Source organism: Sminthopsis crassicaudata, chromosome 5 (genome assembly GCF_048593235.1).
Source record: "Sminthopsis crassicaudata isolate SCR6 chromosome 5, ASM4859323v1, whole genome shotgun sequence".
Taxonomy (NCBI): Eukaryota; Metazoa; Chordata; class Mammalia; order Dasyuromorphia; family Dasyuridae; genus Sminthopsis; species Sminthopsis crassicaudata.
This window is the reverse complement of record NC_133621.1, coordinates 255,755,348-255,770,191: the sequence shown is the minus strand read 5'-3', so window position 1 is coordinate 255,770,191 and position 14,844 is coordinate 255,755,348. Positions and strand designations below refer to the sequence as shown.

Here is a 14,844-nt window from a genome sequence, read left to right as displayed (position 1 = left end):
TTCCTTTTATTTTTCTCCAATATTCATCAACAAGGTTGCTGGAAATCATTTTTCAAAACCATAATTTAGTTTTAGAACTGTTATGACTTTGAAATGCTGGAAGAGATGGATAAATATTTTGATTGTAGTAAATTCACCATTTGGATAATGATAAACCCAACAAAGAATAAAGGTTTCTGAGATTATAGTAAAAATCCAATAATACAGTAAAAGATGCAAAATTAAATACAAAATTATAATAATCCCCAACCTTTCATTAACATTAACAACAATAATAACTAGAATTAAAAAGCTTGTCCCAAAGGTCCTGGGGGAATTTAGACTAAAAATTTTGGAACTATCTGGAAGTGACCTTAGTGACCATTGATTCAAATTTTTCAGATGAGGAAACAAGCACAAAAAGGTTGTGAGGTGCTCAAGTATCAGAAGCAAGCTTTGATCTTTGAATCTCAAAACCAATGCCCTTTCTAAAAATGATATTTCCTTGAGTTTATATGAGATCATAAATTTAGGACTGGAAAATACCTCAAATGTCATTGAGGCTAATCCCCTTATTATACATTTAAAGAAATTAAAGCTAAGAAAAGTTAGATGGTTTTCCCAAGTGACAAATTACAAGGTATCTAAGATAGGATTGGAACCCTAGTCTACCTAACTATGAGTCTACTGTTCTAACCACCATAACAAGTAAGTATATTTTCTCATGTTCTCTTCACAAGAACCTTATAAATGGTAGTTATTAATATCTTCATTTCATGGATAAAAAAGAAAACTGAAGCTTAGAGGGATAAAATAATTACTTTGAAATCCAGCATGAGGAAAAAAAAACCAAACAAACAACAATCACAATGAATTCAGCATAAGAGGAAAATCTCAAAACATGGTGAAGAAATAATTCTAGATAAGAGATTATCTTAAAAGGCTGTGAGGATGGAGTGTACACAATATTCAGTATACTAGTCTGATTCAACATTCCCATACTCTTCTAATAGCAAGCAAGATAAAAATAAATCTGACCACCACGAAGAAATAATATGGTTTAAGAAACAAATCCCCAAGAGAATATATCAATCCCACAAGTCTAGATAATGCCTCAGGGGGAAAAAATGTCCTGCAGCAATCCCCAGTGGAAAAAAGGATACAATAACAATAGAATGGAACAAATTTGGAAGAAAAAAACAGCAATGAAAACTGACACTTTAGAATAGAAGGTAGAAAACTTTATTAAGGAACTGATTTTCTTGAAAATCAGGATGGGCCAAGCAATAATGACAAAATATAAAACAAAAGAAAAAATTAAAAATAACAGAAAAAATTCTAAAAATATATAATATTAGAAATAATTGAATTAGGAAAATCAGCCAAGGAGAGACATTATATGAATTATTAAACTCTCCAAAAATTATGATCAGGTAAAAAAAAAGGAGAGGGATGGGGTGGAGCTAGATACCATAATTTCCAGAAAATATTAGTGAAAAATTTCCCAGAATTCTCAGAACTACAGGGAAATGTAAAATGAGGAAGAATTTAATCAAAAAAATTCAGAATGAAACTCCTGGAAGCATCAAAACCAAAATCCAGAGCTTCCAAGCAAAAGAGGGAAAAAAATGTCCTAAGAAGTCAAAAAGAAATTTTTTTAAAGGGGAGTTAAGACTACAATATTCCAAAAGACAAAAGACAAAGTTACATAATAAAATATAACAACTTATTAAGATAAAACTAATTATAATCCTCTTGGAGATAAATGGATTGTTAATGGAATAGAGGATTTCCAAGAATTTAAAATGAAAAGACAAAAATTGAGTAGACCCTAGGAAATTGAAATATAAGTATTAAGAGAAACAAAGATTTATCTGTATTTCTAATTTAAAGGAAATATGTGGGGATGAAATTTTTACACATCTTTCTCATTTCTCTCTTATATTTTAAAAGATTTCTTTTTTTATTAAAAAACTTTACTCATGACATTTTTAAAACATGGGAGAAAAAATAGTATAGTTTGAGTCAAAGGAGTTGGTTTTAAATCTTTGCTCTGATATTTACTACCCCATAATTTGAGACATTATTTCATCTCTCTGGGTCTTGCTCTTCATCAGGCAAGTGTATATCACAGAGTACTGAAATTTCAGTCAGAAATATGAGTTCAAATTCTGCCTGAGACCTTTCCAAATTGTATTACCCATGACAAATCTGCCTCAAAATCCTCTTTTGTAACCTAGGAATAATGGTAGCACCTACTTTTCAAGGTTGTCAAGAAGATAAAATGAGATATTTATAAATCTCTTTATAAACCTTAAAATGTTATATAAATGAAAATGTTTTTATCAATTTCTGTAAAAACAGAGAGTTGTACTAAAGAGGTTCTCTAAGGCCTTTTGCAGCACTAAAATTATGATAATGATATCAATTCTTGAAATTAAAAAAAATTAGAATAAAAAAGCACTAAAAGAGATAAGCAAAGATAAAACTGCATTATGTCCAATAATCCCCAATCAAAATTCAGTACAAAAATATGGAAAGACATGGCTCTACTGATTTAAAGCATTCCTATATAACTTTACTTGATTTTCTTAATAACAAATGTTAAGCATTTAATTAATACTGTGAGATAAAGACTATTAATTTCTTAACTCTTTCTGAGTAAAAAGCATAAACAGGGAATGGAGAGTGGACAGAATTTGAGTCCAACTAAGTGATAATTTTAGTCCTACTTTCTGTACCACATTTAGGACTTATGTTGAAAGGCAAATATGTTATCTAAAACTGGCAATACATAAAACTCTTAACACCTTACCCTGAATTATTTATCAGCAAGGCACTAAGGAAATGTAATGCCAGTTGGATAAGTTTTAATGAGGAGAGGTTAGGGAAAGGTCCTGAGGATTAGGTGCTACTTGGAAGGGTCCCTGTAGAGTTGAGCCCCCACCTTGAGTGACAAAGGAACATAGAGAGGACACTGAGTATCTCAAATCATAGCACTGAGACAGAGGAGTAGTTTGATAAAATGGGGGAGTGAGCACTGAAAACATATTTCATATACTTTACAATTTAGCCTTGAGCTTATCCTGAGGGAATATGCCATTAATATACCAAAGTGACAAAGGCAATACAAAAATCAGACTCAATGGTTAGAAATACTTAATACATTCACTCATGTTTTATTTATATTTGTACACAATATGTATTCATAGGGATTATATATTAGGAAATACTAGGCAATTGTACTAAAAAAGAATGTGTAATGCTGTAATGCAAGACCAGCAATGAAAATTCACTCTACTTTGAATTACTTACAAGTTTTTACTGAAGGTACTCGATACATAGTGCTTAGTCTGTCTCCACTGATTGTAGAAACCAGGAAATTGTATTCTGTGCCTGGGGTCAGATTTTCAATAGTAATTTTGTTGTTGCTTTTTAAAGGTACTGTTATATTGGGACCTCTATTCGTTATAATATATATGCCATCAAACACACCAATATCAGGCATTTGAACAAAGAAAATCACAGAAGTACTATGAAATTCATATGGGATAATAATCTGAACTGGTTTGGGTTCTGAAAAACAAACAAAAAAGAAAGTATATTTTAAATGAGTTTTTTCTAACAAAGCACAGTTGCTCAACAGAGATAGTCCATGAATTTTTTAAAATGATAAATGTCCATGTCATAAGTAAGCAAGTATTTTGAAGTGGAGGAGAAATTCTATTTTGCATTTTGTTGTTGTTATTGTTGTTGTTGTTGTTTGGCTCTAAAAGATAGAAATAGGAACAAAAGGAGAAATTGCAAATAGACAAATTTAGGCCTGTCAGGAAAAACTTCCTGTCAGCAAGAGCTCTCCAAAATAGTAGTAGTAGTAGTAGTAGTAGTAGTAGTCATAGTAGTAGTAGTAGCTGTGTTATTTTTGTTATTTTTGTTATTTTTGTTATTGTTAGCAGCTGCCTTGAAAAGTAGCAGTTCTTTTTTTTTGGAGGTCTTTAAGTAGAATGTGGTCATCAATTTTGGGTATGTTATATTGGGAATTACTTCATGTATATATATATATATATATATATATAATCAAATTACAGCTTAATTTCTTTACAATTTTCAAATTTTGAAAGTTTGTGAATGTTTAATTAATCCAAGTAGTATTCAGAATAAGATATTGTGCTTCTCAGAGATCCTTTTTATATTGTTCATGCCCATTTCAGCATTTCACTCCATATTTTAGGAAGAAAATAGAACTAAAAGGTAAATTTTACTTATAAAAGATTAGTAAGTTTTTAAAATTTCAGATTTTTTTTCATTTCCAGATGCTGTGATTAGTATTATTGCATAATTATTGTATATTATTATTAAATAATTAGCTGCGGTGGAGCAATCTTTTTTTTTTTTTTTTTTTTTTTTGTCAGAAGTAAGACTCACTGGAGAACTGGTTCAAGACTCAAGAAGACATGGGTACAAGTCTTATCTCTGAAATATATTGACTGTGTGACCCTCTACAAGTCATGTCTCATTACTCATCTAGGCAACTCTGAGATTGTAAAGTAAAAAGATATAATTTCCATAAAAGAGGAAGTTACCTGTTTGAAAGAATTACATATAAATTTCCTAATTCTCTCTAAATATTTTATACCTTCCTTTCTTCTTTTCTTCCTTCCTTCCTTCTCTTTTTCTGCCTTCTTCACTTCCTTTCTTCTTCCATTTCTTTCTTTCTGACAGGACCTTCCTCCCTCTTTTCTTCCTCTCTCCCTCCCTCCCTTCCTTTCTTCCTTCCTTCTCTCCTTTCCTACTTCTCGCCTTCCCTCCTTTGCTCCTTCCCTCCTTCCTCTCTTCCTTCCTTCCTTCCTTCTTTCTTTCCTTCCTTCCTTCCTTCCTTCCTTCCTTCCTTCCTTCCTTCCTTCCTTCCTTCCTTCCTTCCTTCCTTCCTTCCTTCCTTCCTTCCTTCCTTCCTTTCTCTTTCTTTTTTTCCTTTCTTTTCTTTCTTTATTGTCTTTTGGTCTCTCTGTATATGTGTATCTCTGTCTTTCTCTGTCTTTATCTCTGTCTCTCTCTCTGTGTCTCTCTCTTTTCCCTCCCACTCTCTGACAGATTCCATAGTTTCATTAGTAAAGAGAATTCTAGGGAAGGTGGTGTGGAATTGTCTCTACTATTTCAGATAGATTCAGATTCAGGTAGAGATAAGATTAATTTGTAGTCCTATTTATAATAATAAGCATAGTAGAAGATGAATTATAATATGATTTTTTAGCCAGGGTCTTAGAGTAACTTAGTCATTCTCCAGAAATTAATCTTCCATCCTAAAAAAGCAAACAAACAAACAAACAAACAAACAACAACAAAAAAAAAAAAAAACAAAAAAAAAGCCCTACATAGCAATTCTCATGTTCAGTCCCATTCCCTGTAGATTAAAGCTATGGCCAATTCTTAGCTTTAAGAGGAATCCAAATTGCCCATGCTGGCAATCATGCTACCTTTATTTCTTATTACTGTTTTACCATTTTCCTTCAGTTCCATTAAACCTTTAGTCTTTGGAAGGATGAAAATAGATTGTAGTGTTTATCTGCATAGCTGTGACTAGAGGCTTCAGTTTGCTGCTTGTCAAGTATCTTGATTTCTCAGACTAAGATAAGATAAGATAAGAGAGAAAGATTTAGGGACAAAAAATTCAGAGAATCTCAGAGAGAGACTTTAGAAGTCATCTAGTAAAAGCTACTAAAAAGAATAAAACTATAAATACTGCAGAAGCAGTATTATATAGTGACCGTCTTGGTTCAGAAGACTTTTGTTTGTTAGTTTTGTTTGGCCAGATCACCTCTTCTTGGGTCTTATTTACCTCATCTCAAAAATGAGGAAATTGGCTTGTAATGGTTTCATCTTTAAATTATCATACATGATATCATCCATCCATCTCTATAAAGAGGATTTTCTTTTTACAACATGTTCAAAAGGCCATCTAGTCTCCATTTGGATATTTTGAATTATGGAACTGACTTGAGTATCTCAGGAGAGATAGAATTTATGGGTTAGTAAGTGTCTTAATAATTTTACCTAAGTATTTCTACATCTGAGTTACTATAAGAACTAGAGTGAATAAGAAACAATATAAATACAAGGTTATCCTTGCTATCTGTGTGATATTCCACACATGTGGATATACCCACATAAACACACAAATCTATATTTTGGTGTACATGTGAAAAAGCTCAAGAACAAACCAATGCACTTTATGCAACAAAAACTTTTATCAGAAACACCAGGAAAAGGGAGTCAATGAGATAGAACCTACTGCTCTACTACCCTGGGGCACTTCCTGTGGACCTTGGCATATGCTCTAGTTCCGGTGAAATGAATATATACAAAATGAATATATACATTGGCCTTTTGCTAGGGAACACATATTTCCCTTTGCTGAAAAAACTAATTGGTTACTAATTTCTAATTGGTATTTCTTTCACCCTGTGACAAGGTTGTGTCAATTAGGATTTGCTTCTGGGCATCTTGTTGGGGAGATTCCGGTAAAGTAATCTCTTTCCTTGAGAAGCTTGTAGAGTTGTAAAAGCAAATGTCCTATTCTCTTTTCTCTAGTCCCTTTTTATACTATGGGTACAGTAAATCTGAGATTTGTATCTAGCTCTTCCTGGTTCTAAGTTTAGTATTTTATCTACTATATCACATTAATGGCCTCAAAAACATAATTCTTGCCTACATGAGCCTAAGACCGATCTTTAAGCCTGCCTCCCCTATTTTATGGGGTTCCCCCCTAAGTTGGGCCACCCAACTATAAGCTTGAGAAATAGACATCTTTGGCGGCTATCTCTTAAATCTGAGAGTTTGGGGTGTCCCTAAGTCACAGCTTAAGGATCAGTGGGTTTCCATACTTGCATATTTCTCAGAGAATAACATTCCTAACAGGACAAAGGAAGCCCCAGTGATGTCTAGTTGGTGATTTATTCATGTAGGACTAATCTGAAATGATTGCCAAATATCAATTTGGCAGTCCCACAAAATGTCTTTATCTTCTAGGAGAGATAAAATTGGTTTGATGGGTTATATTTTATGATTTACATACTTTTGAGTTTTTTAGGCTTTAGGTATTTTTTTTGGTAGAAGAAATAAATAGCTATTTTCTGCTTTATACATTTAGTATCTTTGCTAGATAGGGTTCTGCTAATTCCTTTTAAGGAAGATCTAGCTATAAACCATTCCTGATTTTCTTAGAACTGTGTGGTGGAGGAGTAAAATGAGTCAGACATGGTAAAAATCTAACTTTACTCTTTTATGGATCAAGCCACCCGCATAATGAATTGAGGCTGAGTTTAGAAGTTCAAATAACACAGTATACCACAGTATACCACAGTAAACAGTATACCAAATAACACAGTATACCAAACATAAAACACCAAAAATAAAAGGAAAAAAATTCCAGAAATATATTAAGTATTCTAGTTCTTATTGAAATGCAAAACTACATTTTCCAGTACTTAACTATTACCTTCAAACAAGGAACTATTTGATAACAATTTATAAATCAGTCTCTTACTTAGAGTTTTTTGAATAGTAATGAGTTCACTCTTATTTCCATTTTTCACAGTTGCTACTCCTATGTCATAGGTCATCCCAGGAGTTAATAGATCAATCTTGAATTTGTTAGTGTTATTTACTAAATGCTTAATGGTTTCAGATGCATCTGATACAGATTTTGCTTGAATGTAGAATTCAAAACTATCATGTGGAGGTTCCCACTGAAGAATTATACTATCTTCTCCCACATCATCAGATCTAGCAGAAACATTTCGAGGGGGGCTGACACCTAAAGATAAACAAACAAAAATTAGATAAATAGATAAGTAAATAAAAAGATAGATAAATGAATGGATAGATTTATAAGCAAAAATGGATGGGTAAAATTAATAAAAATCAATAAAGGAATAGATGAATCAGTTCCACACCTGAATTTTAGTTTTTGCTTTCATAAATTTATCAAAAAAGAATTGCTATTACTTAAAATGCATGTATACATATTTGAATGTGCATAGTTACATATGTGCTTTAAATTTATAGAACACAAGGATATATATGAATATCATTGAAAACCTATCACAAGTTAAAACATTGTTACTAGCAAAACAATAATTGTTGCATTTATAAAGGTATGTCTTTAAATTCATAGAATTTAATTTCTGATATCTAAATTAAATTATTTATTAGAAGCTAGGGATACTATGCTAAATCACTGCTTACATAGGAAAATTGGATTCAAGTTTTGACTATGCTTCTTCCTAGTTGATTGATCCCAGGAGAAGCATTTGTCCAGCTAAACCTTACTTTCATCATCTATCAAAAAGGGAGAATGCTTGTGCAATCTTGCTGTGTTGTTTTTTTTTGTAAAAGGTATATTGTAAACCTTAATGTGCTCTAAAGAAATGTGATCTGCTGCTTCCTTATAAGGTAGCCTTTGTATGCTTTTTTTTTTTTTCCTGGAAGCTATGTGGTGAAAATTAAGTTTAAGAGATTAGCTTACTTCCTTAAGCATTCCTATGCTTTACTTTGTGACTTTTAACATCTCTGAACATTATTTCTTTATGCTATTGTGCCTTTAAATCTTTTAAAATAGGGGATTGAATTAATTTCAGAAATTTTCCAATTAGTTCTTAGGCATGATCATCAATTACATAGCTTATATACTTTGGCATTTTAGTGGATGTATCTCAATAATGAGAAAACTCTCTACATATTCAAATAACACCAAATCATGTGTGTGTTTTCATCTTTTCAGAAATCATGATTTTGTCTTCCATAGAAGGTCTATCCAATGAGGTAGATTCTTTCTCTGGTTCTGGTTCCCAGCACTTATTACAGTGTCTGGAAAATAATATGTACTTAATGAATTCATTGATTAATTATTGATTGACTGATTTTTCCCTGTCTCATTTTGATATGTTCCTATATGCTTGATATGTTTACTTGTTTTCATTTTGATATGTTCCTATATTTAATATCTAACTTTATCTATGAAAACCATAATTCAATTGTTTTTCAAAACCATTAATAACATGTAGAATATCAAATTCCAGGACAGCCTCTCTATAACTAGGGATATAGGAATCACTCTCTGGGTAGGCCTTATGGTCTAAACATCCCAGTATTCTACTCAAGTGGCATCCTATGGAAACAATATTTTTGTCTGAACTTTAGAAACATTTTAGAAAAATATAGGAAGCAGCTAGTATTCTGGTGCTATCATGTTTACTACAATGTCAAGAAAAGGGTGTTTAAAAAAAAACCTGGAAATTAATGGAATATCCATCAGCTTGGGAATAGCTAAACAAATTGTTATATATGAATATGATGGAATATAATTATTCTATGAGAAATGAAGAAAACTTTCAAAGAGAAATAAAAAGACTTTTATGAACTGCTGCAGAATGAACTGAGTAGAACCAAAAGAATAGTTTATACTATAACATCAAGATTGAAAAGACAAAAAAAAAAATCTGAAAGTCTAAAAAACCTGGTGAACTAAATGATCAAACATGATTCCAGACAACTGATAAAGGAGAACATTACCATATCATGACAGAAAGTCTCTTATCAGAAATGCTTGTTTTGTTGCTATTGCTACTATTTAATCTCTGTGAACCTTAGCATCTTTATCTATAACATGAAATAGTTTTTGTCTTCTAATTTCCCTGAGGTTAGATCATTGATCAGTGACCTAAGAAAGGATTGGGAGGGATTCCAGGTCAGTCATCATTGTTTAGGGAGAGGTGAGTCTCCTAACAGCAATGCTTCTCAGAAGAGTCCTGCCCCTATGAGGATGCTGCTTCTGGATATACTAACATTACAATTTTCTCTCTTATACACACACACACACACACACACACACACACACACACACGCACTAAAATTACCAAATTAACTCAATCATTATAAATGTACAGCACTTGGAAAGTAGATGTTGTTTATATTTTCGATAGTGCTCACTAAAAGCTCGTTTAAAAAAAAAAAACATTCAAATAATCACATTTTTATTCTGCTTATTGAATGAACATGGAATATCTTCCAAAGACACCCTCCCTTCCAGTTAGGATTAAAACATTTCTCTTTACAGGTGCAAGGATGAGACTGCCACCTAATGTTAAATTGACCATATTGCATGAGAAAACAATCAATTAAAACTAACTACACAGAAACTCACCAGACTTTGGCAATACTAACCTAGAGGAATGATCCCACTATTTAGATGTAACCCGATGTTACAAAAATAATGATAACCATTAAGATTTTATGGATATTTATATACTGAGGCTGAGAGATTTGTAATATTTATGACAAGACTATATTGGGCTCAGAACAATATTTAAATAATGTAGTTAAGTAGGATTCAATTTTGAATTTAATTACAACCAAGAACTGAAATTTTAATGTAAGTAAGGAAGAGTTTTGAAATTTGATGGAAAATTTGAGTAAGGAAAGGAAAGGAAGGAAAATTTGAAAATAATAGTTGCATCTTTTTAGATGAAAATTGACTAAATTTAGGCCAAAATTATATTTTAAATTTATATTTTCAACCACCAATCTAGAACATAGTTTTGCTACCTGTTATGATTAATATTGGTTTCTCAAGGCAGCTTAAAGATCCTTTTTCTGCAACACTGAAAAGATGGATCTGGTACTGATGATAAGGTTTGAGGTTTCCTATTACTGTTGTTGTGTTGACTTTTTCCACGGACAATGCTTCTGACTTATTGGCTTTAGTATCCAAAATGGTCACAAAGTAATGATGGAAAGAGGTGCTTGAAAAATCATCTGGGGGATCCCAGTGCAAAAATATCTCCACTGGCGTTACACGTGTCACTATCAAATTTTTTGCCTGTAATGGGCCTAGTAAAAGAAAGGAAAGGAAATATCTTAAAATTCTGCCTAATAAAAATGTGTTTGAACAAAATTGTTTAAGTGAATTTCATTTTTTTTTCAAATTTAACAAGCAAAAATCCTTGTGAGGAATTCATGTCTTAATACCCATTTTTATACATTTAATGTTTTCTTCTTAAATCAATGAAGCTAATATAATTGTGACCTTAATGCAATTTTTGTTAATTATAGTTAAATACAGCTAAAATATAGTTAGTTAAAATTATATAGTTAAAGGTGCTGATACTTAAAGTTCAAAATAGTCTTTATATTTTTTAAGTAAATGATGTAGATTCGTAGATACTTTCATATTCAAGTTTGTGGGGCTTGCCTGAACACATGCTTAATAGATATACCCCTTGAATAATGCCTTCTCACAAGGAAACATCAAAATAGAATTTTAGTAGAGAAGGTTTCTAAATATATTTCTGGCTAAATTATTTCTTGAGTGGAGAGGAGGGAGAGAGAACTTTATGTTTTCCTTGAAAATGGCATTACTATGCTTCAGTGTTTCAAAAATAAAATAACTCAAGAAGAAAAACCCTGATCCAAGCAAAGACTTGGATTCTTAGTAGGCTGGACAGATGCAAGGATATAAACTTTTGAAATAATGATAACCCTCTTTAAAGATGAATACACTCTTTAACAATAAAGTAACTTTTCAATTAGCTTTCAGTAACTTAGCTGACATTGACTTAAGATTTACTATAACTGAAAACTTAATTGCCTCCAAGACCAAACTAGTGATGATACTAACTAAACTCGTGCTGGTTTCCAGACAGTAGACATAGTCACCACATCCATACTCTTAACTTTTTCACCTTGGTAAGACCTCTCAGACTTTGTGACCTGTTTACATGGTTTTTCAGGAATCCCAGCTCATTTCCATGCCACAATGAGACAATAGAATACAAAATGACTATATTTTCATGAATGGAATTATTTATATTTCTTGATTTCTTAGCCACATTTTTATTTATTCTTTCTTAATTTGTTCAGATATCATAATTCAGTTATCTTCCAATAGTATTCTATCCATCAAAAAGGCATTATTATTGTATTCTTTGTCATTGCCTCTTATCTACATTGAGACATTGTTTTGTCAATTATTCTTAATTTCTCTTAAATGTTTGCCTTTTCACTAACTCCTTTTCTAAAACTTACATACATGGATCTTCTTTGATCTTAAAAAAAATGTCTTCACCTTTCCCTTCTACCTTGAATATGACACTTTCTCATCTCTTTCTTGTAGAATTCTTGGCTTCCTTCAAGACACTTTTCAAGTGTACCCTCCTATAGAATGCTTATCCTGATTCCCTCATCATTGAAAATAATTGTTTTATTTTGCTTGCATTTTGCTTTTGGATTGTGTTCAAATTGTGCTTCTTGAAGGAAGGAGTCTTTTTAGTTTTGTTGTACTCTCTCCAGTACACAAACACAAGGCTGTCACATAGGAGTTACTACTTCAGAACATCTTCTTGTCGCTTTTGCTTGATACTTAATTTCTATGGACCAAAGCTTCCTTACTAGTTAAAGATGATCGTGGATTTTGAATTAGCCCTCCCACTAAACAATTATATTCCTTTCAATTTCACTAGAAAGCACTCCAAAAGAAGCACTCCAGTCATAATTTTTGTATACTCATGACCTACTAACTCCTTAATGCCTAAAAATCTGTCTTCCAAAAAGTTATGTTCCACAAATAGCAGCCTAATGGCATTTTCCCTGTTGCCTGTTTTAATGATTAGCTATCATTTTGCTTCTTAAAACTTTATCTTCTCTTTGCTTTTGAGATATTACCCAATCCTGATTCTCCTCATAGATCACAACCTCTCTTCTTTGTACAGTAAACTTCCCACCTCACAATTTTCTCGAATACTTTTATTTTGATGACTCTCAAATTTGCAGGAGTGAAATCTGGAAAGTGTGGTATGGTAGCAAAGTCCAGAGAATAAAGAGTAACTGTTTTAAGGGCCTTTCCCCTAATACAGACTCCATGAAGAACTCACCAAAGAAGGAGCATAATTACATTTTATATTGTTGTAGATATATATATAATTATACAATATATGTATATATTATGTCATTTTATTAATATTAAGGATGGTAATGTATGATAAATACTGGTTACAGATTCAGGAAGACCTGAATTCAAATTCTCCCTCAGACATTAGCAAATTATTTAACTGCTTTCTGCTACAGTTTCCTCATCTTTAAAATAAGGATGTTAATAGCACCTACTTCACAAGGCTATTATGAGGATAGAAGAAAATAATACAGATGAAGTACTTTGCAAACCTTAAGGCAGCATTTAAATGTAGTTCTTATTATTGTTATTTTTATCCCAAACATATCACCAGCTTTTTTGTTTTTGGTTCCTCTTTATTCCAGTTCTCCACTTTTCTCTTTGCCTACTTTTTTGTAAGACCTAGCAGTAAGCAAAAATAAAAAACTTACTAGATTTAGAACCTAAGTTCTAAAGTTTGTGCTACTTATTATTAATGTGATCATGGACAAGTCACTTGATATCAGAGTCTCAGTTTCCTTTTCTGTAAAGGAAGGCAGGAATGGGGAAAGTAATTATATAATCTCAAAGATCATTTCTAGTTCTAAAGCTATGATCTTAGGACTCCCCTACTTCTATTCCCCATTTATTACTATTTCCTCTGAAATTCGAAGACACTTAAAGTCTAAGCCAAAAGTCTCAAAAATTAGCTCCACAGGCTTGTATTATAACTCAGAGTATATGATATAGTGCTTATTTATTCAGACAAATAGATAAGCAGATTAAGGAGTCTTTAAAAAAATAAAAGCCTTTATGGCAACAATATAGAATAAAAGTGAAAAGTGGAATTTGTTATCATTCCAATCAATCAAAAGTTATTTATTATGTACTAGATATTAGAAACAAAGCTATTGGTCAAAAACAAACACTTAATAGTGTTATTGATCTTATACTTATGTCCTCAAGCTTCAGCTACATTATAAACCCATTGAGAGAAGAAAGTTGTTTTTTTTTTTTTGTAGCCAGCACCTAATACAATGGCATATTACATAGTAAGTATTCAAGAAATATTTTAATGTTATTGATGATCTCTTAAATGTGTACAGAATAATATTCCCAGATTCTTTTTAACTTACGTGTCTCAACTATCAGAACTGGACTTAACACAATCTGAGATTCTCCTGGGTTCTTTGCTAAGAGTAAAAACCTATAAAGATGTCCAGCAGACAGTTGCATGATTGTTTTTTCAGTTGAATTTAGAGGCACAGTTTCAAAGTACTGCCCATTAGAATTTTCCAAGTAATATTTAATAACCAGCTTATATCCAGATTTCATCCATTTTTTCAAACTCTTCCAACCAAGGACAACTTGCGTCGTTCCAACATCCTTCACATAGAATACAAAATTCTCTGGTAACGAAGGTACTGGAAGATATAGTTTGGAAAACATGTAATTTCACTAAGCTTTTTAGCAATCATAATTTATACTATTTTAAAACATTAAAATAACCAGATTAATTAATGGTTATATGGATGAATGTGAATGAAAATAATTACATTCATATTCACAAATATATGGCAAAGGGACATAGCAGAAAAACCCCGTAAAGAAGTAGTTGGATCCAGTAGCATTTTGCTGCAGAATATAGCAGTCTGTTTCATTCTTTGGCAGCAGTGGAAAAGAAAAGATTTCATCTTTCTTAAGGCTATAATAAGATCCATCTGTCCACAAGGGATGACCTTCTTTCTGTAATAAAAGTTACAGATTAATTAAACCAATTTAAATGTAAATTAGGTATTGTGTTTTCACTTAGGACATGTTCTAGACCATGTATTTAAAATATCTCATTCAATCTACCAGGATATTTCCCCTCCACATTCTTTCTCCTCCCACACACATAGCTGTGCTCTCAGTCACTAAATAATTCCTATTCAAAGTAGGCA

General features: G+C 31.9%; 1 protein-coding gene across 1 annotated transcript in view; it reads right to left on the bottom strand.

The window, feature by feature from the left end:
* Window positions 1–11,008, bottom strand: part of LOC141543970 (tenascin-R-like) — a 28,681-nt gene extending 17,673 nt beyond the window's left edge. Inside the window, exons 1-4 of the mRNA XM_074269627.1 lie at window positions 11,005–11,008; window positions 10,582–10,866; window positions 7,523–7,792; window positions 3,295–3,555 (exon numbers count right to left, since the gene is read on the bottom strand). Coding sequence (XP_074125728.1) covers window positions 3,295–3,555; window positions 7,523–7,792; window positions 10,582–10,866; window positions 11,005–11,008 — 820 coding nt within the window. The remainder of the gene's footprint in view (window positions 1–3,294; window positions 3,556–7,522; window positions 7,793–10,581; window positions 10,867–11,004) is intronic.
* Window positions 11,009–14,844: the final 3,836 nt, after the last annotated feature.